At 36.0% G+C, this 21,939-nt stretch overlaps 1 protein-coding gene across 4 annotated transcripts in view; it reads left to right on the forward strand.

The window, feature by feature from the left end:
- The window catches only part of atp9b (ATPase phospholipid transporting 9B), a 162,680-nt gene that overhangs the window by 76,764 nt on the left and 63,977 nt on the right, over nucleotides 1-21,939 (forward strand). For all 4 annotated transcript variants that reach the window (XM_059012751.1, XM_059012752.1, XM_033992394.3 and 1 more), the window contains 3 exons: nucleotides 7,505-7,585; nucleotides 14,220-14,295; nucleotides 17,671-17,747. In XM_059012751.1, coding sequence (XP_058868734.1) covers nucleotides 7,505-7,585; nucleotides 14,220-14,295; nucleotides 17,671-17,747 — 234 coding nt within the window. The remainder of the gene's footprint in view (nucleotides 1-7,504; nucleotides 7,586-14,219; nucleotides 14,296-17,670; nucleotides 17,748-21,939) is intronic.

Below are 21,939 nucleotides of genomic sequence, written 5' to 3' on the forward strand. Positions count from 1 at the left end.
TTTCTTTCTTGCTGGATGTTGTAAATGTCCCACTGAGTATAAGGTGTGTAATTTGCACAATGAAATGCAGTACATGTTTTCAAAACAGCATTTTTTTTTTTTTGCCCATTTTACAGAAAGAAACTAAATGTAACAACACATTATAGGCAGCATACTATTTCACCAATTTGTACAGTACAGATTCTATTTCATTTGGATTATTATTATTATTATTATTTATTTTTTTTTTAAGAAAAATGATAAACTGTAAATAACATAACTAAAACAGTGAAGCCACATAGATGGGGCATTACTTAATTTTGAGATGCTAATGCAATCATATGTGTATCATGTTTTCTTAATCATTTAAATAATTTACATATAGCCGGTATAGTTATGTAAAGCATATTTAATCCGTGGTAGTATTTTACTAATGATACAAACAGGAGCATGGGTGTTGGACAAATATTATAAACACCTGCCATAACAGCGCAAAAGTTTACAAGACCACCGAGGGCAGCCAGGAATGCACTGATTTGGCATCACACTTTTTTGTTTGCATCCAAAACTAACTTTTAAAATCAAATAAATATGGAACCCAATTTTGGACTACATATAATATAAAATAATAATGTTAACTAAAGAATGACATATATTTTTTATTTAATTTAAAGATATAGCTTTGACAGCTTAGAATAAGTAGCAGGGTTCCAAAAAATATATAGCGTTACACATCTCCATGTGTTGCTACAAGTTTTTAAATAACGTAACTGTAATTTTTATTTTCATTGTTAACATCCTGACAACTTTTTACACTTCTAACTTTAAAGTCAGTTTCAAAGCTCTTTTCAAAATGGCCGCTCTAGTGCACTTATAGTGTAAGGATTATTGCCCACATTGTCAAACAGATAACTCAGCAATAACGATCCATGATGTGGTACGGAACAGAAAAGCCAGAGCATTTGTTGTTATGTTTTTTTTTTGTTTGTTTGTTTTTTTAAATATGCTCTTCCGGCAGTGATTTAGAGGACAGATCTCAAACCCCAGTGCACTAGAGCGACCTTTTTGAAAAGAGCTTTGAAACAGACTTTACAGTTATAAGTTTAAAAAGTTGTCAGGATATTAACAATGAAAAGAAAAATTGCAGGTACATTATTTAAACAGTTGTAACAACACGTGGGGACTTATAATGCAATATTTTTCTTTAAGCAGGAATATTTCTTGAAAAGCATATTTTTTAAAGCATACAGAATAAAACAAACTAAACCATGTTTTTATTTTATTTCTCTTGCCTTTTACACCCAACAGTAATGTAGATAAGAAGGCATAAACCTGCATTGGTGAGGACTTTCAGTCACAAGCCTCTAAACACAGATGCAATTTGAATACAGAACCTGCAATAGTCAAATAAGTTCCATGTATTTAATCCTTTTACACATGAAAGGCAGTCTTACTAAGAAGCAGGCAAAATGTTTTTCTTTTCTTTTGTATTTGGCTTAATGTTATTCATGAATGCCACCTGCTGGGCCTGTAATACAACAGCTGTGGTTAGTAGAGCAGTAGAACAGGTACAGGGCTTAGTATACAGCCCAGTATGGGGGTGAAGGAACGAAAGGTTACTAAAGCATACCATTACAAGCATTAATAACATTATTATGCCGTTGGCGCCATAAGTTTTTTTTTTAATACACTTAAGGGTTAAATATTATCCATGAGCATAAATGTGTAAGTTGTCTGTCGGTTAGCATTTAAATAATCTTTAAACTACCACATGAAAAGTAGACAACATACATAAAAGAAGGGTAAATGCTTCTTTAAATACAGGTATGTCACATGCGTGGATGTTTAAGTTTTTTACACTTTTTTATAACAATTGCTTGATATGGGCTCCGTTTGTAATTCTGTTGTTTTTAAATTTTAGGTTGACAATGGAACACTTCCTCAAATCAAAGTGCACAACTTGATAGTCTTTCTATATAATATACAGTACACATACATACATACAATACAATTAGAGAAGTATGACAACACTAGAAAAAAAGTGTAGACCCTTGAGCCTTTTTTTTTTTTAATTTATTTTTTTTATTTTTAAGCGGAACCCAGCAATTTGATTATGGTTGGGGTAATTCAATCATACATGCAGGAGCATAATGGCCGCTTATACCTGTCAGTCATTTCTTTGATTTCTGTATCTGTCTGATGTAATGGATTGTGGGTATCTTGTGTTGACATGAGCTGTCAGTCACATCATCTGCACAGCATTGTAACCTTGTCCACGGGGACACCCAGAATAAATAAACCTGCAGACCTTCAGAGCTTTTCTTAAAGAAGAGATGACACCAGCAAAGATGATCAGTTCAGATTTTGTTGTCTTCCCAAACCACTTAATGTGATCAGAGAATTAAAATTTCAACAAGTCATTTAATGAGAGCTGTGCTGCAAGGACTGTAACACCCAGGTTAGGTTTCCTGCGGTTTCACCGTCATATCGAAGGCAAGGTTTTTTTCTGGAAGCATGCCCGTTCTAGGACGTTCTTCTCTGTTTTATGTGATCAGGTGAATTTATTACTGGCTATGAGGCCATTGTGATTTTCAATAATTGGAGGCTTGCTGATTTATATAAAAAGATCCATAAAGCAGTAAACAATACCATTTACATTTAATTAGTTTTATTGAGCTGCCAGCCATTTTATTTGTAATGAACCCCATGTTATGATTGAGGACATATTTAAATGATGTTTAAGTAAGAATACCAAATGTTGCCCTTGAACTGCTAAAGACGTTTTTCTGTATTATTAATGACTCAGGAGAACACTTAGAAATTAAAATTATGGAAGCGAGGGGGGAGTGAATGCCATTATTATGGCATTATTCAGTAATGTATTAACAACTAAGGGCAAATGAATTGCCAGCCATTACTGGACATGATCCCATTTACCTCTCCTGTGAATGCGATGCTTACTGTTGTGAATGTAAAATCTGTTTTGATTTCTGAAACTAATGTTAAATATTGAAACACATTAGTCCAGGTTCTCAAAAATTAATTTATTATGATATGCTGTTCTGTAGATACTGTGTGTGAAGGTCATTAGGAAGTTTTTTTGCACTCCAGTGATTGCTTTGTGAATTTGACCCATAATGCAAAGATTACAATGCTAAAGTCATTTTCCCAGCATTTTAGACATTGCACATTATTTGTAATCACATGGTTTAAATGTACTTACAGTATACTAAGGAGATATATTGATGAATGTATAATTTTTGTTTGAATTAGCTTTTGTTAAAAATTAAAAAAACACCAAAAAACGGTCTGTTGGTATTCAAAGGCAGACAGCACCTTTAAGATTTACACAACTCTATGCCCTCACTGTTTTAAAGCAAGTCTCCTTTAATTAGTATCAATCTGCAGTAAACTGGAAATGCTGTATGTTATTTAAACAGTTGTAGCATCACGTGGGGACGTATAATGCTATATTTTTTTGGAACACTGCTACTTACTCTTAATGTACAATGAAGTACAAGGAGTGATTGCCCATCAGTTTAACAAGAAATGAATACAATTTAAGGAGTAAAAGGATATTGTGTGTATATTGTGGGTATTATTTACATGCTAAATATAACCTTGGTATAGGTATTATATGTAGTACTGTACATGTACTTGGTTTACAAGTTCTTGTCCGTTGTGCTGGACAAAATGGGTTGGGGTTTCTATAATTAATATTATTAGTATGTTACAAAATAGAAAAATAAATTTGTATCAAAGAAACAAATTCTTTTGTAGCAGCACAAATCTGTTGTTAGCTCGAAGATATGTTTTTCTAATCCCAGCATTGTGTGCAGTTCACTGTACTTGCTAAACAGTATCAATAAAGCTGCAATGTGCATCCCCTGAATGAAACAATAAAAGGGTGTGTTTTGCTGTGCCAAAGTGCACCCACTGTTTTGGAAGTGAATTTGTACCAGGAAGCAATAACAATTTTTACTTCTACAATGTCTTTGAACTACACAGTATTTGCTTATTCCACATTGATGTAGAAAATACAAGCAAAGAACTAAAACATTTTCAACAGAAGAAAATTGGGGAAGGTGATTGCTTACCAAGGTTTTAATATCTGTTATCGTACCTGCAGTCAGGCCATGTAGGTTGTTTGTAAGCAATAAGGCACGGAAGGGTGTGATATATTCTAAGGGCAGGAGTGTGGAGTAGTGGTTAGGGCTCTGGACTCTTGACTGGAGGGTCTTAGCAGTCCCAGGTGGGGGACACTGCTGCTGTACCCTTGAGCAAGGTGCTTTACCTAGATTGCTCCAGTAAAAACCCAACTGTATAAATGGGTAATTGTATGTAAAAATTATGTGATATCTTGTAACAATTGTAAGTCGCCCTGGATAAGGGCGTCTGCTAAGAATAAATAAATAAATAAATAATAATAATAATAATAATAATAATAATAATAATATCACCATGCCCCGGGTGCTTTGCAAACCATTAAATAAAAATGTGTTTTTAATAATCAAAAAAGTAATTTTTTTTAATAAAACCAACATGCATTAATTAAAAATAAAAAAAAGATGTGATTTATAAATGTCGAACTGAACATTGCCATTGAAAGTGCAGTTTTTCTTTATTTGATCCGGGATACATCTTGTAATTCTTGGTTTGTTCATTAAATTTTAATGTAAAAATATTTCTGCCCACTTTCATCATGACACAGCACAAATGAGTCTGCCTTTAAATCATGCAGAACCTTCCTCACAAGATGTGTGACAGTATCAGGTGACAGTGCTGTTTTTTTTTTTTTTTTTATCGTCTTTTGTTATGTGAGGCAAGGAGGTATCCATACCAGATTTGTGCTACCACTTTACAGTGGCGAGAAAGACGTTACTTGCATTATCAAACTGACTTTGCAGTTTATGGCTGGACGACGTGGAGAACTACTGGGCCTGTGTTAAGAAACAATTTAAAATAATGCAGGGCACAGCAGAAGAGATGATACCATCGTACCTGGACAAATTTATGTGGAGAGAAAGGTACATCAGGAGTTGTCGAGATGCATATATAAATCTGCATCTGCATCAGATCACACAGCTGCGCAGGGGGTGGGACCGGTGACAGCAGCCAGTGCAGGAGGTGCAACCAACCAGAGGAGAAGAACGGACATAGACCAGAGGCAGTGGCAACAAAACACCCATTTAACCACCAAAGTCTCTTTTAAGAGCGAACCAAATCCCTTTTAAAAAGCTGAATGTTTTTTAAATGATTTATTTTCAAAATGGGATAGGGAAATGCTGTAGTTACAGAGAGGAGCAGAGTCTAGCGATCAGAATGGCGAGTTTTGAATTGATTTGAATACTTTTGCTTTTTTCCACTACTTTAATTAATCATTGGTGTCCGATTCAGACTCATTCAGATCTCATGTGCACTTTGGTTTCCCAAAAGGTCAACATTTACATAAATCTCATCAGTCATGTTTATTGTGATAAATTCCAGTATGGCTGCCGTTGTTTTTTCAAAATTCTAGTGGTGTATGGATATCTACCAGTGATTTGCACCTTTTTGAAAAGTACCAAACCATGGTGATATGCTGTCAACACCCCCATGTGACTTGTTTTCACCAATCAGGATAGAGTATTTAAAATATCCATTTTATAATTTCACCTATGATCTGTTAGTTTCGTACCCAGCTGTAAATCTCATGCATTAACCCAGTGCACCACCCAGCCTCAGTCATTCAGAAAACTGTATATCAGGGTAACAAAAGCCCTTCATTAAATTCTTTAAATCTAGCAGGTAACCGCTACACCCACCTGCCCCCCTCCCCTTAAGTATGGAATGAATAATACTTAACTCGATTCACTTTACTGTAAATTGAAAGCTTGCTACAGTCTAGTGGTTTGATTAGAAAAAAGAGAGGTGTTTTGCCTGGCGTACTTCAGTAACTGTCCTTATTGTGTTTGGAGTATGTGTGTGGTGTTGGTTTCCTGTGGAAGGATTCAGCTCTGAGAGACTGTTATAGTTTCTCTACAATAACCCTCATATAATGGCCGGGATTATCTCAATTGTAGGTGATAACAGATGGGAGAGAAGTAAATGATGAAGATATAGGACACCACTTGTGTATTAGTATCATATGAATTATTTCTTGTGAACCTGATGACAGCTAGCAGGGAGAGAACAAGAAAGCCATGAATGGCCAGCGTGTGAATGATTTACAATAACTGGCAAAGAGGTTGAGATGAAATCTAATACATGTTAAGTTTTATGAAGAGGTTTTTATTTTATTTTATTATATATATATATATATATATATATATATATATATATATATATATATATATATATATATACATACATACATATATATATATATATATATATATATATATATATATATAGCTCTGGAAAAAATTAAGAGACCACTGCAAAATTATCAGTTTCTCTGGTTTTACTATTTATATGTATGTGTTTGGGTAAAATGAACATTTTTGTTTTATTCTATAAACTACTGACAACATTTCTCCCAAATTCCAAATAAAAATATTGTCATTTAGAGCATTTATTTGCAGAAAATGACAACTGGTCAAAATAACAAAAAAGATGCAGTGTTGTCAGACCTCGAATAATGCAAAGAAAATAAGTTCATATTCATTTTTAAACAACACAATACTAATGTTTTAACTTAGGAAGAGTTCAGAAATCAATATTTGGTGGAATAACCCTGATTTTCAAGCACAGCTTTCATGCGTCTTGGCATGCTCTCCATCAGTCTTTCACATTGATGTTGGGTGACTTTATGCCACTCCTGGCGCAAAAATTCAAGCAGCTCGGCTTTGTTTGATGGCTTGTGACCATCCATCTTCCTCTTGATCACATTCCAGAGGTTTTCAATGGGGTTCAGGTCTGGAGATTGGGCTGGCCATGACAGGGTCTTGATCTGGTGGTCCTCCATCCACACCTTGATTGACCTGGCTGTGTGGCATGGAGCATTGTCCTGCTGGAAAAACCAATCCTCAGAGTTGGGGAACATTGTCAGAGCAGAAGGAAGCAAGTTTTCTGACTCTATGCATTTTGTATAATTATTTATTATATAATTTACCTGGTGGCATTTACTTCAGGATCACTCTTACCCTAATCTAATGTATTTGTATGATAACCCAAATTGTAGTCAAATGCTTGTCATTGAGAAGGTTGGATACAGTAATAAACTAGTTCTACCAAATTAAAAAACATGATTAAAATATTTATTCAGTAAAAAGACTTCCCACAGGAGCCACAACTAAAACAACCAAGGAAGAGATTTATTTTCTAGCACTGTTACGTGTTAAGGATCATGTGCTAAATAGGCAGTAATTAAATTCCAAAGAAGAATATTTAAATCCTTTGAAGGTTTCATATTTAAGATGCAGTTGTGCTCTGCTGGTCTTTATGAGCAATGCTTTTTGTAGTTGGGTGGAAAGTGTGGCTTGACATTTTAGTTACTAAGAATCTTATTTTTTTTATTTATTTTATTTTTTTTATACTTTTGCAGGACCTTTTCTCAATCAATTCTTATGTATATGCTCAGAAGCCACAACTGGATATCCACAGTTTCGAAGGCAACTTTACACGGGTGAGTTATGAGCAACAAAACAGTACTTTAAAATCAAAATGATTTTGTTATCATTATATAATGATAGTCTGAATCAAATTGTGACACTGATAATTCCCTTCTTATAAATGTGAAATATTATGCCTGATGTAGTATGGAAAGCTTATTAACCATTACAAAAGTAAACTAACTCTATGCTGTACATTGCTGACCACATATATCCTTTATAGGTACATGGCTAGTGACGTTCACATCAACAGGTTTTTTTTTTTTTTTTTTTTGTTTCTATTCCTAGAGCAGTTCACATTTTTTTAAATATTTTTATTAATAGCAGATTAGCCGCAACAGACTGAAAAGAGGCCTTTAGTGAGCATACAGCAACAAACAGGATATTTGTTTATTGCTTTCATTCTTGGCCACACACAACGCTTAACAAGAGAGCATTTCCTGTTCTGAGTCATTCGCTTATATCTTTTTGCGTTCCCTTTCAAGTACGAAATGTAACCATTACCATATGGGTATTTACCTCCTAAAGACCCGGAAACCTGAATAAGATATATCAAAGCTGCTCGCAGAGCCTGTGACGCAGTCGTGGCCCTCCCCCGAGGGCACAAAGGCACTGCACTCACAGATGTCAGTACCATTTTTACTTTTCAAGACTGACTTGACAGGAGAGCCTTGTTAAGATAAGTATTTGTTGGTTCTGTCTCCTATATATTGCTCATTTATTGTTGTTTTTACACAAATTATATGTGATAATAGAAAAATCACGATTATAGTTTTTATTAATTACGCGTACTTTGTGCACTAAAGCCTGTTGCTTGTTACGTCCCACTGCAGCCTTGTGCCCCACTTCAAGCCAGCGGCTAAAGTCGCTCCTTCCCAGGGATCCAGCAACATAAGTTGGCTGACTTTGTGCTCTCCCCCCAGGATGCAACAGATCTGGCTGGAGTTATTTATTTCTAGTTTTGGCTTTTGCTCCAAATACGAGATGTTTTATATTATTTATGTAATTGTTAAATTACTGTATTTTGTTGAGAGTTTTTTCTCCTTGTGTGTTTTTCTGTTTTTTACAGATACTGCGCACAGTCCTGTCTGCTACGTGGTGCTCAAGCACATGTGCAGTAAGAGCAGCTGCTGGACTCTGCAGCACTGCGCAGGAACAAGATACTTGCTTCGGTTGTTGTTGCTTACAGTCTCAACCACAGTATCTTGATGCTTTTTTGGTGACAGCAGGGTTCTCCCCAGGCCTTTTCAGCCGGGCGGGACGCTTCTAGCAGACTAGATTACTTGCACGTTGCTGGGTGAAAAAAAAAAAAATCTTGGAACCACATGACAGCTGTGTTACGTCTTGACACAACATTTAACCAATCAGAGATTTGAAGGGGCGGGTTTTCTATGTTAAGCGCTTTGAGAGGTTAAAAAAGATAACCAATTATTTTCAAAGCAAAAATAGTGACAATGAATGCAGCCGGCGATCGGCGCAATCCACCGCCAATACTAATATTTATTAAAACAAATATTAAGATTATTTTCTTGTATTATCATTCAGTACATTCTATCATTTGGGCGGCAGAACATTATAGCTGGGAGCACTTTTAACGGAAAAATAAACTTGCCTTACCTTAAATATATAATACGACAAAGAATTTGAATAATGTGTTGTCTTTCTTGACTTTATCTGGTTGCTCTTTTTGTGTTCTACATTTTCTTTTTCATTATTGTTTTTTACTATGGGGAAATTACCGTGCTTATTTAGGCACTCTACGGAAAGATAACGTAGGTAGATAACGTATTGGAATTCCAAAAAAAAAAAAGAAAATGTAACCTTTTCGCTTCTTTTTTAGCTTAATTATTGAGGTGATTGCTTCATGTAATTGTTTTCTTTGTTAAGTTTTCAGTCTATTTTTGTTTTTCGCTGTTCTACATTTTGTGAATGCAACTGTTCATTTTAACATTTTTTTTTTTTTTTTTTTTACACAACAGTACTCACACATATTTGGTCACCATCATAACTCGGAAACCTGAGTGTAATAATCCAGCACCTCTGCACTTAAGCATTTGTATGTCAGCTGACAAGTGTTCAGTTGATATCCTATCATGCCTTTTTTCTTAAAAGTGTACAGCCTCTATACCTGAACCCCCAATATCTCTCCCAAGCACCTGGGTACATATTTTTATGATATCACAACAAAAGGAATAGTTTGTTTTTTTTTATGCATATGTATAGCTATTATGTACAGTACTATATATCACCTTACAGTACAATAATACAACAAAAAATTGACAATGATAATACCCGAAAATAATCTTAATATTTTTTTAATAAAGTAGCCAGCACAAATATAGTATTAGGCGGTGGATTGCGCAGATTGCAATCATTGTCACTATTTTTGCTTTGAAAATAATTGGTTATTTTTTTAGCAGTCATTTTTAACGTTTTAGCGACTTGAAGTGCTTAACACACAAAACCCGCCCCTTCAGCTCTCTGATTGGTTAAATGTTGTGTCAAGACGTAACACAGCTGTCGTGGTTCCGAGATTTTTTTTTTCACTCACCAACGTGCAACTGATCTCGTCTGCTAGAAGCGCAATCAACATTACTGTTAAAGGCACAGTAGCATCTGCAAGACGGGCAGATTGGGTTTTTTCAGCCGGGCAGCAACAGCCACTTTGCTGGGGGCCTGTCTGGCTGAAAAGGCCTGGGGAGAACCCTGGAACTGGGACAGAGGGTACCGCTCTGGTACTGTTACGGTGCTGTTCTTGTACCTACCCGGTGCTAAAGTCACCGCACCAGTACCGGTTAGGTTGTTACTTGTTTTTGCTTTTAGCACCATACAAGACGTTTTTATATTATTTATGCAATTGTTTAATTACTGTTTTTTGTTGGTACTGACTGAGTAGTTTTGCCAGTGGCTTTTACAGGTGGGCATCCCTGTACATTGCCACCTGCGGTGACTACGTCCCGGTACTGAACCAGTATCGACCCGGTGCTAAAGCCACAAAACCGGTAACATACCGACCCGGCATCGTCCCAGTTATTTTATTTTATTAAAGCACAGCTGTTGTACACCCTGACTAGGCCCAGGGCCCCTTCTCAGGGAGCCATCTGTACTATTGGCGTCAGTGCACCACAGACATCTGGGTGATTACTACCGTTCAGACTGGCTACTCACTGTTGGGTCTCCTGCGTGTGCACCCTCTGCAGGCCTGGTTCAACAGCAGGGTTTTTCAGCCCACGTTGAACCGCGACCGCCTATTGACAATGCCCCACCACTCTCTTAAGGCACTGTCTTGGTGGAAACAGCCAGTCCGTCTATGCCTAGGCGTAGCGCTGGGTAGTGCCTCCAGAAAGGAGGTCGTCACCACGGATGCGTGCAGCCTGGACTGGGGTGCTGTGTGGAATGGCCAGGGTGTGCAATGTTTTAGATCTGCAGGTAGTTACCTGGCCTTGCAGAATTTTTGCAGGAGGTTCGAGGGAGACAACACAACAGTGGTAGCTTACATTCACCACTAGGGCGGCCTCAGGTCGCCCAGTCTTCATCGTGTGGCTCACAAGCTTTTGCTCTAGGCACACGAGAACCTCCTCTCACTATGGGCAGGACATCTGCCTGGGGCACATCTGTCAAACACAATGCAGCGGTATGGGCTACTCCCCATACCTTTACTAGGTTCTACAGACTTAATGACGTGGTACCTAAAAACCCTGGTTTTGGAACTAGTGTTAATGGCAGCTTCTCAGTCGACCCTTACAACACAGGCATTGAGGTGAGTTTCTCCCTCAATTTTTTAACTCTAGCTACTTGTTACTGGAGTTCTGTATGGTAATGCATGAGGCAGCCTCTTGGCTTAGCCTTGTAGCATTCCATTAGTTCTGCAATATTGCCATTGCAACGGCTTCGGTACACTCACCCATACGGTAATGGTTATATTTCGTACTTGAAAGGGAATGTTAGGTTATTATCATAAACCCTGAAATAGAAATGTAACCATTAACCTTCAAGGTCGCTGTGTCCATGATTGAAGCAGACTTGAAGGAAAAATGATGCTGAGATATGTGAACACAGTGCCTTTGTGTCCTCTGCGAGCAGCTTTGATACCTTATTCAGGTTACATTTCTATTTAAGAAGAAGAAGAAGGGCACCAGGTTTTAATTTTAACATTTTCTTCACTGGAAATAATATTATGGGGTGTGACAGGAAGACATCACTGGTCAGGTTGTAGTAACCAGAAAGGCAGAGAAGATGTCACACTGCCACATACCTCCCTCTATGTGTGCGGCACACATGGCCTTAACGGCCACCTCCCACCTTAAAGTCCCAAAAGTCCCTGTCTTTGTTCTGGAGACAGCGGCTGTGTGTGGCACTCCGGCAGTGGCAACGCTAGCCTGAACATCCTCCTCATCTTCACTTCGAGGTTGGTGTACTGCAGCCTCCTCTCCTCCTGCCACTGCACATCCCTGGCATCTTGCCTCTCATTTTTCTTTTCCAACCTGCAGTTCTGCTCTGAGTCTCTAGGGCACCGTCCCGTTTTTGCCACCAACTGTGACAGGATGACATCACAGCCCAGGCTGGTGAATATCAGGAAGTAGACCCAGAGACAGAAGCTGCAACTTTGAATGCGCTAATGCGCCTTTTAATTCCACCCTGCCACACTGCCAGACTGCCAGCTGCATCATATCTGTTTCAAAGCTTTCACAAAGCTGTGACTGCAGTACACATTTCACTTTAACAAGCAAGCTGTTAGCATACAACATATTTATCATGTTAGCCGCGTAATTTGAGGCTGTTTCCCCTTTGGACATTGGCCACTTGAAAACAGGCATCCGTAATTTAATGTAAAGGATTTTCTTTTTCTATCATAAATTGTAAAACAAAAAGTCATCAAATAGATGAAGAATCAGTGAAATCTCAAGTGAGGTCATTTAGATTTTACCACTAAGGGTATAAATAACCAAGAATGTAACTGCAAAATAAATAATTATTTTGTTTAAGGTAGAAGTTTTATCATTGCAGATTTTTGGAAATTGTCCAGAGCTTTAAAGAAAGGCCTTAGTTTAATCTACTTGGCGCATTGCAGTTTTATAAATAAAGAAGCACTTTAAACATTAAATTCACGTGTGGTCTCACATGCTCTCATCCATCAAAGGAAATTAAAGGGATGTAGATAATGAAGCTCGTTAAGAGATGATGATTTTGATGGCCATGTTTTTTTTACTCATTCAGACAATGGCGACTTCGGAGAAAGTATCATTTACCCTACACCTACAATATCCAAAATCTTATTGTAGTCTAGTCTGTCAGTGTTAAAAAGGACAAAACAGTGAGGTAAACAAAAATGCTGTAGAAAAAAAGTGCAATAACAAAAAATACCCAATAACATTACCAAATATTTAGTAAAACACATGCAAACCATGTCTGCTTGGAGTGTTAATATTATATATTTGGATCTTGCTCATATGCAGCATTTTCTCTGTGTGTGGGCCATGTTTGGAATTATTTTTTCTTGCAAAGCTCAGAATTTTCTGTTTAGGTATCATCTGTAACTAACTGCCTTATTACTAACCACAGAAAACAAGGAGAGCTCTTTTTACTGTAAAATCCTGGTTTAGTACACCAAGGTTCAACCTGAACCGGCAAATAATTATGTTGTGCTTGTATATAAATTGAAAACGATGGATGATTTGTTTTCTTTGTGTGACTATAATCTATGATGACCGTCCACTTAAATGAATATTTCCATTGTAAATCAGGTATTTGCATCAACAAGAATCAATTTCGGTTTTTGAACCTATTGACATTTATTTTTAATTACGCTAGAGAAATGCAAATCAGGCATTCCTTCAATATCCCTTTCATTTCAATGGGAATTTATAGTAAAAGTCTATTGATTACAGCAGAGCTCCTACAAACATGTCCAAGAGTTAATTTTATTTTTCTTGACTGCTCTTTACTTCTGATTCTAATAATTAGTAATTGCAAAAAAGTACATCACCAAACTTTAGAAAGTTTATCATGCCAGTCAATCAGGGTGCAGTTACTCTGTGGGTTCAGATGTCTGTCAGTTAGAATTAACTGCTACAGTAGTGAGTAATACATGTGCCTGATTACTTCTGTAAAAGTATTGATAATCGTAAAATGTACTGCTCTGTGGTTTGACGCAAGGGAAATCTTTTAACTTCAATTTAATAAAGCACCACGAACAACAGTTTATTTTTCATTACTTCTAGAAAAGATTTTTGAAAATCATCTACTGTTAGAAGTGCTTTTATTTATTTCCTTAACAAATGCACCCTAATTAATGCTTCAGTGCTTTTTACCCTTGTGGTAGCTTAAGACTGTATAAGACTGATATTGCTTGTAATTTAGTTGGAGCGTATTAAAGTCAGTGCCATCTGTTAGAAGCGGTTTCGCAAAGAGTGTTATTTTATTTTATGTAATACATGTCTAAATATATTGCTTTTAAATATGCTGTGCATGCATTTAATGATAAACTGTACCATTGACTACATTTGTATTTGTGTACATGTATCTAAATTACAATAATGAAAAAAAATCATGTTGCAAATGAAAACACACACAAAATTGCTTGCTACAGATAAGTAAATGCAGTATTTGTATTTCTTTTTATTTATTACATTTAATTTTTAATTGCAGGAAGATAGTGACCCTCCTATTCATGAAAGTCTCAGCATCGAGAATACACTATGGGCCAGTACCATTGTGGCATCAGGTGAGAGGAGATGGCATTGTTTTACTCTAGCAGTATATTTCATGGTAGTGTTCTTTGCTGAAAATTCAAATTCAATCAATCAGTTCTACCTTTTTTTTTTATCATCTCCCGTTTGTGTAAATATTATGTCTTCCTCTTATTTACTTTGATCTCTGTCTGTCTTTGGACAGCAATCTGTGTCAGTCTGTCTCTGACTTCCTGTCTAGCCATTCTATAGTATCTGTATGTCACTGCTTACATGAATAATATATGCTGTGAGAATGTGTGCCTATTTTAAATTGAAGATTGTCAATATATCTGGACTTTGGTCTGCAATTTAGCATAGCTAATTAACCATTTGCTGGAAGATTACTTTGAGCATATTGCAATGGAAAGTTGTATACATATTGTATAGAGAATTTTAGTGTTCCATCTGCAGGCTCATTTCTCATGTGTTTGTCACATGTACTTACATCATTATTATTTTTTTTTTGTGAAACCAATCCCGGCGCCTGCAAAAATACTGTTATCCATTTAGATTTGTGTTTTTATTATTATTCCTAAACAATGAGAGAGTACCATATTAATAAACCCTTTGGAAGTGGCATTAACTAATAAAAGTACTAATGGGACACTTTGGATTTGGATTTATGTCATTTATTTTTCCACCGTGTATTGAATCCCTCATACACTTACAGTACATCAGTGTGATGTTAGTGATCTTCCATGCTATCGATTTGTGGTCTGTCTCCTCTGTAATTGTCAGGGCACTGGCAATTGGAGCTGAAGGGTTCTGAGGTGTTCCCCACACACTCTCCCCTGGCCTGACCTTGACCTGCAGGTTGACCTCCACAAGTAGCAGCACTACAGAAGGATTTTGTTTGCTATTAGCTGCAGCCTCTGGGATGTCAGCAAGTTCGTATCACATACACACATTTTTCTGATGTTGCTGTCCCTTTCTAAACACAGAGCTGCTCATATGAAGAATGATGAACCTTAATGTTTTGAATCAGTTCTTCTTTTACGAAATAGGAATTGTATAGGTCTAAAATAAAACATTCTTTTAATATAGAATTTTTGTCGAATACGGTGATGATGAAAACAATATAAAAGCTTGGCTGAAAGGGTTGCTAACCAAGGTTTCATGTGCCAATCTAGCCAAAATTACCTAAGCCACAAACAGGTACCACTAAATGCCAGATACTTTCATTTTGGTGGGATCAAATGTCCCCTTTAATTTTGTACAATTTATCTCTCTTTTACTGTGCTCATTGTTCTCTCAATACATGTTTGTAAATTAAGTACACCAACATGTTTTTAATTAGTGCAGGCATGTTTTTCTCGTTACTAACACATGTATTATAAAATTCCCCTTTAGGACCCCAGATTTAAAATGTTATGTGAATTTTCCTGCATGTACCCCTGCAGGACTCTTTCATAAATAAAAGGGATAATTTATGTAATTTACATTTTCATAATATTTAAATCCTTACCTGTTTAATTTCATATCCTTTGTGTTCACTATTATCCTCAGTTGTTTCTGGTCAAATCATTATTTACCAGAGTTACTAACTATTCCAGTAAAAATATTCTAAAAGCTGAATTTTATAGTGAGGTGGTTTGAAAGGGATGTGCAGCTGTACTTTCTGCCCCCTTTGAAACTGTGATTTTGTTTAGATTTTTCCATTTACCACCTCACAATTGCCACAGAGGGGAGTAGAATTTACTGATACTGGTAATTTCTAAAACCGCCTCACATCAAAAATCAAGCTTTCTGAAGTGGTTGAAAAAGTATATTTTTTGCTGGAATAGTCAGCAAGCAAAATTTAAAATGGATGTTAGCAGAAACAATAACAGATAATGATGGATAATGCACAAAGTGGGATTTTAAACCGGTAAGCAATTAAATATAGATTGTATATAGTGTCCTTTGAACAGTGATTTTAATACAGGATGTGCATCAGTATTTGAACTGTGTGCGAAATAATGATATGAGACAAAGAAACAGTTCTGTATTTTTGTACATCCTTTTGTTTGATACTTCCTCAGGTATATGATAGCAAAAGGGCAACTGAAGGTTATGGATCATGTTCGGTTTGACACCCCTGCTATTAACAATGTTCATTGCAATGCCAATCCATAGCTACTGTAATTTAGCACTGATAAAATGTTACTCACTAATTTATTTTTTTCGTCGCCTCCACGACAGCTTGCCAGACATGATTCATTGCTCCTGATTTTTTTCTCCATTCCTGATGACTGTGGATGTGTTTAGGATGTGTTTAAGTTTATAAGTGGTCTTGCTTTCCCATCATGTTCATTTAATATTAATAGCACATTCATCTTTAGAACAAGGCGATGATAATTAATTAGTAAATTAAGATGGGAATATTGATCAGATTTTGTATTCTAAGAGGACTGGAGAGAAACCTTAAAGAGCTGAGAATCTAAAGCTGTCTAGTGTCTGGGTAAGAACAAAGGTTGCAGTGAAGAAAGTTTTTGTGAGACTTAAACACAAATGGTTGATAACAGTTATAGTGGCTTTAAAATCCACTTTCTAGTGCAGTAGTGCTGTCCTAAAGTTTCTGAGGTAACATTGATTTAAAGGTTTTAGTTATGACCGTGTGTATTTCTTAAGCAGCTTGAATTCCTACAATATTGTACACACTCCTGCAGGTAACAGCTACTGTAGATGCTCAAATAACCAGCATCATGTAAAAGCCATTCACCTATATTTCAGTGCCAAACAGAGTTTATTTTCAAACTTAACTCGTCCTTACGTAACTATTGTACCTTGCTGAGCTGTGTTACTGAAATGAGAAGGGGCTACCAGTCATCCCAGTCTGTTGGTCTATAAGTAATTATCTATTGAATGAGACCCAAGCAACCATAAAAGGAAAAATGATCATTTAGGTAGTTAAAAAAAAAAAACAGGAATTGGTGCTGTAAATTTGTCCATTCTTCTGCACTGTGAAAAAGAAGTGTGTTGAAACCAACTCTGTTACCAACTCTGTTAAGTGAGAACTTACAAAATCTGCATACAGTGTAACAAATAATAGAAAAGCTTCAGCAAGGCAAATTGTACATAGAGAACTGGTAAGCAACAACAACAACTTACATTTACATTTAGCTTATTATCTGTGACACTTCAATTGAAGTTTAAGTAATAATAATTTATACAGATATATTCCACACCTGTTTATATTAAAGCTCATATCGAAGAAAGATTCATCAGGGACAGTGTTATCGGGATCAGGTACAGAATTTCTGATATGATAGAAGATACAGTATTATTAACTAAGGTTTTCTTCATATTATTTGAATATGAAAATTGGTATTGGAAGTAAGGTGTTATAGTCCCAGTTTTATAATTTCTCCAATGTTTCAATTTGACAGGGACTGTAATTGGAGTGGTCATTTACACTGGAAAAGAGACAAGGAGTGTCCTTAATACATCAAACCCAAAGAATAAGGTAAGTGCTTTTAACAAAGTGATGATCTACATGCAGTGTGCACGTGTATTGCTTTTGATTTGTGAAGCATGCTGTTGCACATAGGGTGGCATTCACACTTTCTGCTGTTCAGAACAATTAGAATGGAATGACATTCAGTCATTAGGACATGGGTCACATTTGCAGCCCAGTTTCTAAAGGGCCAAAGGTCATTCTGCAAAAGCAACACATTAATCTAGTGGTTTAAGTAGGATAGCCATTTAGCACTCTTCATATTTCAGGTATCAAACATGCTTTGTTTTAAATTCTTCATGCTAGTGAAGTTTGAAGAAAGCTTGGAGGTGGGGTTGTTTATTATTATTTTGATGCAGTAGCCTGGTAGATTCAGCTTATTCAGCACAATTACATGAGATCAAGTTTTCAGAAAACAAATTTATTCGGGAAACTGAATCAGAAAATTGGTTTTCTGAAAATGACACTTTTCTGTGTTTACGTGACTTGGAATAGGTAATCGAATTACAATTCCGATAAATTCAACTGTATACATGGATTAAATATTTTGGAAAACATAGAGCATTTTTGCATACACAGTAGTAAGTAGGATGGGAACAGACAGGGCTCGTTTCAGTCTGCATTAAAACTGAGACATGAATTATCAGGTATTTTGCTGTGTTCAACAGATTATTATCCTATAGATCTCTCTTGTTCTAATTCCCCAGTGTGTGCAAACCGTCCACTCCTTGCAATAGCTCATCCTTTTCTTCATATAAACTACTGTACCTTACATATGGTACTGTAAATTCTCAATGCATTTACCTAGCTAGAATTAATTTGCTGCTCCATTGGTATAGGCAATTTCTGTGTGAACAGCTATAGTTGTGGTAATGGAGTTTTCTTTTGATCATGTATTAATACTTTATTTAAATTAATAATATAAGATTATCTGTAACTAGACAAATGGAGGCTGAAATCTGATAGTCATTTATAATTCTTTTATTGATTTTTGTTTTTGAAAAATAAATACAACACAAAAAAGAAAAGCATCCCATTCTATAACATGCCAAGCAAAACTGATTACAAATTATCATACTTTCCTTTCTCCTCATGCATTGCTGCTTTTTATATATTTTTTTGTAATATTTTTCCGATAAGAAAAATGAAGTTGTTGGGCTTTAATATTTACAAAAAGTACAACTGTATTGTTGGTCATGTGACCCAGCATTAGCCAATTGGGATGCAAGTGTCAGTCTAGCAAGGGTTTAATAAATATGTACTGGTATGTATATAGCAAGTCCACAACATTTTGCTCTGTGGAGATACATTGAAATAGTGACATGCGTGGGAATGTCAAAGTTTGCACATGGGCAGTACACTATCAGAATAAGTTTTCTGAAAAGTGTGTTTACATGACATAAATTGTTAGTTTTCGGAATACTATTGGAATATTTAAGTGGTGTTTTCCCAAAAGCTCACTTTCAGAATTTTCCAATAAGTTTTCGGGAAAAATGTGTGTGATGAAGAATGTGCCACGTAATGAAACCCACTCCATCACGAGTACCCTACCACTGATAAAAAGTTACTTTATTTTTAAATCGTTGCTAATAACGCTGTCGGAGCACTGTAACATTGCAATTGTATAAGTTTAAACATGTAATTAGAAAATATAATTAGAAAAACTTACCGGAGAAGGGGGTGTTCCTAGCGGTGGGTCCAGTTTGATTAAAACCTGTAAAAAGAAATATGTATGCATGAGTTTTGAAGTTTCGCTGTGTTTTTGTGGATTGCCAAAAATAGGTTCACATATGCTTGGCAATAACACAATCTGTTACAAGCGAGTTTATAAATTTTAGGCTCAGAATAATATTTAGCTAAAAGAAAAGGTTAAAATCGCTGGATAATATTTTTTAATACTGTTTTAGTTTTGAAGGTGGTATTGGCGATCTTTGGGTTTGTGTAGGCCTGGGCATCGCCACCTTGGAGGGCGCGTGCGATAACGTAAACAGAGATGCCAACGGCTACAATTTGGCCATAGCAGCTATGGCGCTATGTCAAAGGGGTATAATACAACGATTTGTATGAAATAAATAAATGGTTGATACTCCCTGAACATTTATGAAATAATATTTGAATACCATGTGTGTGTTTTCCTGTTAAATTTTTTTAATGAATGAATTGTTTTTAATACTGTATTTCACCGATCGTTTATTGTGACATTTTAACTGACATACTAAAAGCTCTGAGCTGGGTTGCTTAGTAACCAGTTTAGGGGTCTTTCAGAAACTGCTGCGCAAATGTCGCCTTGCTATCATTATCAATCGCACGTTCATTTGATTGCTTATCAGTTATTAAAATAGGAATCATAAATAAAACAAAAAATGTCACTCTCCTCCATCTAAAAGATTGAGGTTGGCTGGTCAGAAATATTGAGAGGAATTTATCACAGAATGGTCATGCATTAAAAGAAGTGGAGTGTCTGAATCGCATGTCTACTGTGAATACTGCCAGACAGAATACTGCCATGCACATAGGTATGAAGAAACAACGCAAAATCTGACACTTCCCTTTATTGTATGTTTTTGCAAATGGGTTTTGAAGTTTAACTCGCTTTAAATAATTAATTAATTATTGGATACTTCACAGCAGTTTGTTTTGATTGTTGCAGAGTAGTACACATTTAAATAAAAAAAACATTATGTTAAATCTTTCTTGACGTGTTGTTATTTTGATAGTTATTTTTATAAAGTTTTGAGGTTGAATATTTCAGTCCAGGTTTGATGGGACTTATGAGATCCTAAAACACTCTTCATTACAATTATTTAAATCCAGAATAAATAGAATTGCAAATAAAAAATAAAATAAATCAGTGTTAAAGTATTTTTATTGCTTTTTAGTTTTTTTCTAATTTCTTAATGCTGTGTGTTTAGAATTGCCAAAAGTATAGATTGAACAGCAAAAATGAGGTCATTGGCTTGCCAGAGCCTAAGAACCTTTTAATTTCTAGGGGCTAGCAGCCACTGGCCTTAAAAGAAAAATGCCACCTAGCCACGCTTGGCACATGCTACAATTTTCTCCTTTCGTGAGTTGGCATATCTGTGTAAGGCTTTAATATAAGGGGAACTGAATGTACTTTTGCTTATGGCTAAAGTGTATTGGACTAGTCCAAGGGAGGGGCTAGTGTGGGCAAAGGTATAGTGAGGGTGGCTCATTCAAAGGGGGGATAGTGACAGACTGGAAGAGTAGCTGTGTGCTCAGAGAGGTCTGAAAGTTACAGTCCTGTGTGCCCACTGTTTGATATTATAAATAGTTGGATTTAATTCTAAGTTTTTGATTTTATTTATTTGTTTGAACTGTTTGTTTTGTTTATTTTTTTGGTCTGAAAATAAATATTACATCTGCATTTCAATTACTTCTCCTATCTGCTTCCTGTAATACATCATCCAACTGACCACACTATCTGACACTGTTTACATGACTTTTGATATCGGAATTACTTTTTGGAAAATGATATATTCTGAAAAATATCAGAATTCCTATGTTCATGTAAACGCACTGATTGTCAGCACACAAACTATTAAGCAGAAATTAATACAAACAGTATGAAGTATTAAGTTGACCACTTTAAAACTGCATTGGATCTATGTCGCAACAGGCTGAAGCATCTTCCAGCTAGCCTTGGAGAGTGTAAATAAACATCTACAAAAGATTTGTAACTTAGTTTTGTTTTCTTCATTCAGGTCCCTGTGCACCAGAATGCTAATTGGGCACATTAATTTGGTTTTGGTAGATTTACAGGCTTTCTGAGTAATGGAATGTGTTTTTTTGTACTCCAGGGTACACCACAAAATAGAGCGTTTACAAAGCTTTACATATATTAGTTGTGCACTGTACTGCAAACATCCTTTTCAGCATCCAGTTACTCTTTTAGCTCTGGACAGTGGAGGGACAGTTATCTTAGAAAACACAGCGTTTTAAGGGTAAGCAAACACCTTAGCTTAGTTTTAAAGGTAGGGGCCCTCTTCACAAAGCCATAACTCATGTCTTATAACGCAAGGTTTTTTGTGTGTTATTTTCTTCCCTAAGTTTGTTTAATGGATCAATTAAAGTTTGATATTATAAGACTGTTGTTGTTGATTTATTGAAGACCAATCTAGAACAGTTTCATGCATAAAAAACGAACTTAATGGATGAAATGTTTGTGATTTGAATAGGGTAA

This window comes from Acipenser ruthenus, chromosome 3 (genome assembly GCF_902713425.1).
Source record: "Acipenser ruthenus chromosome 3, fAciRut3.2 maternal haplotype, whole genome shotgun sequence".
NCBI lineage: Eukaryota > Metazoa > Chordata > Actinopteri > Acipenseriformes > Acipenseridae > Acipenser > Acipenser ruthenus.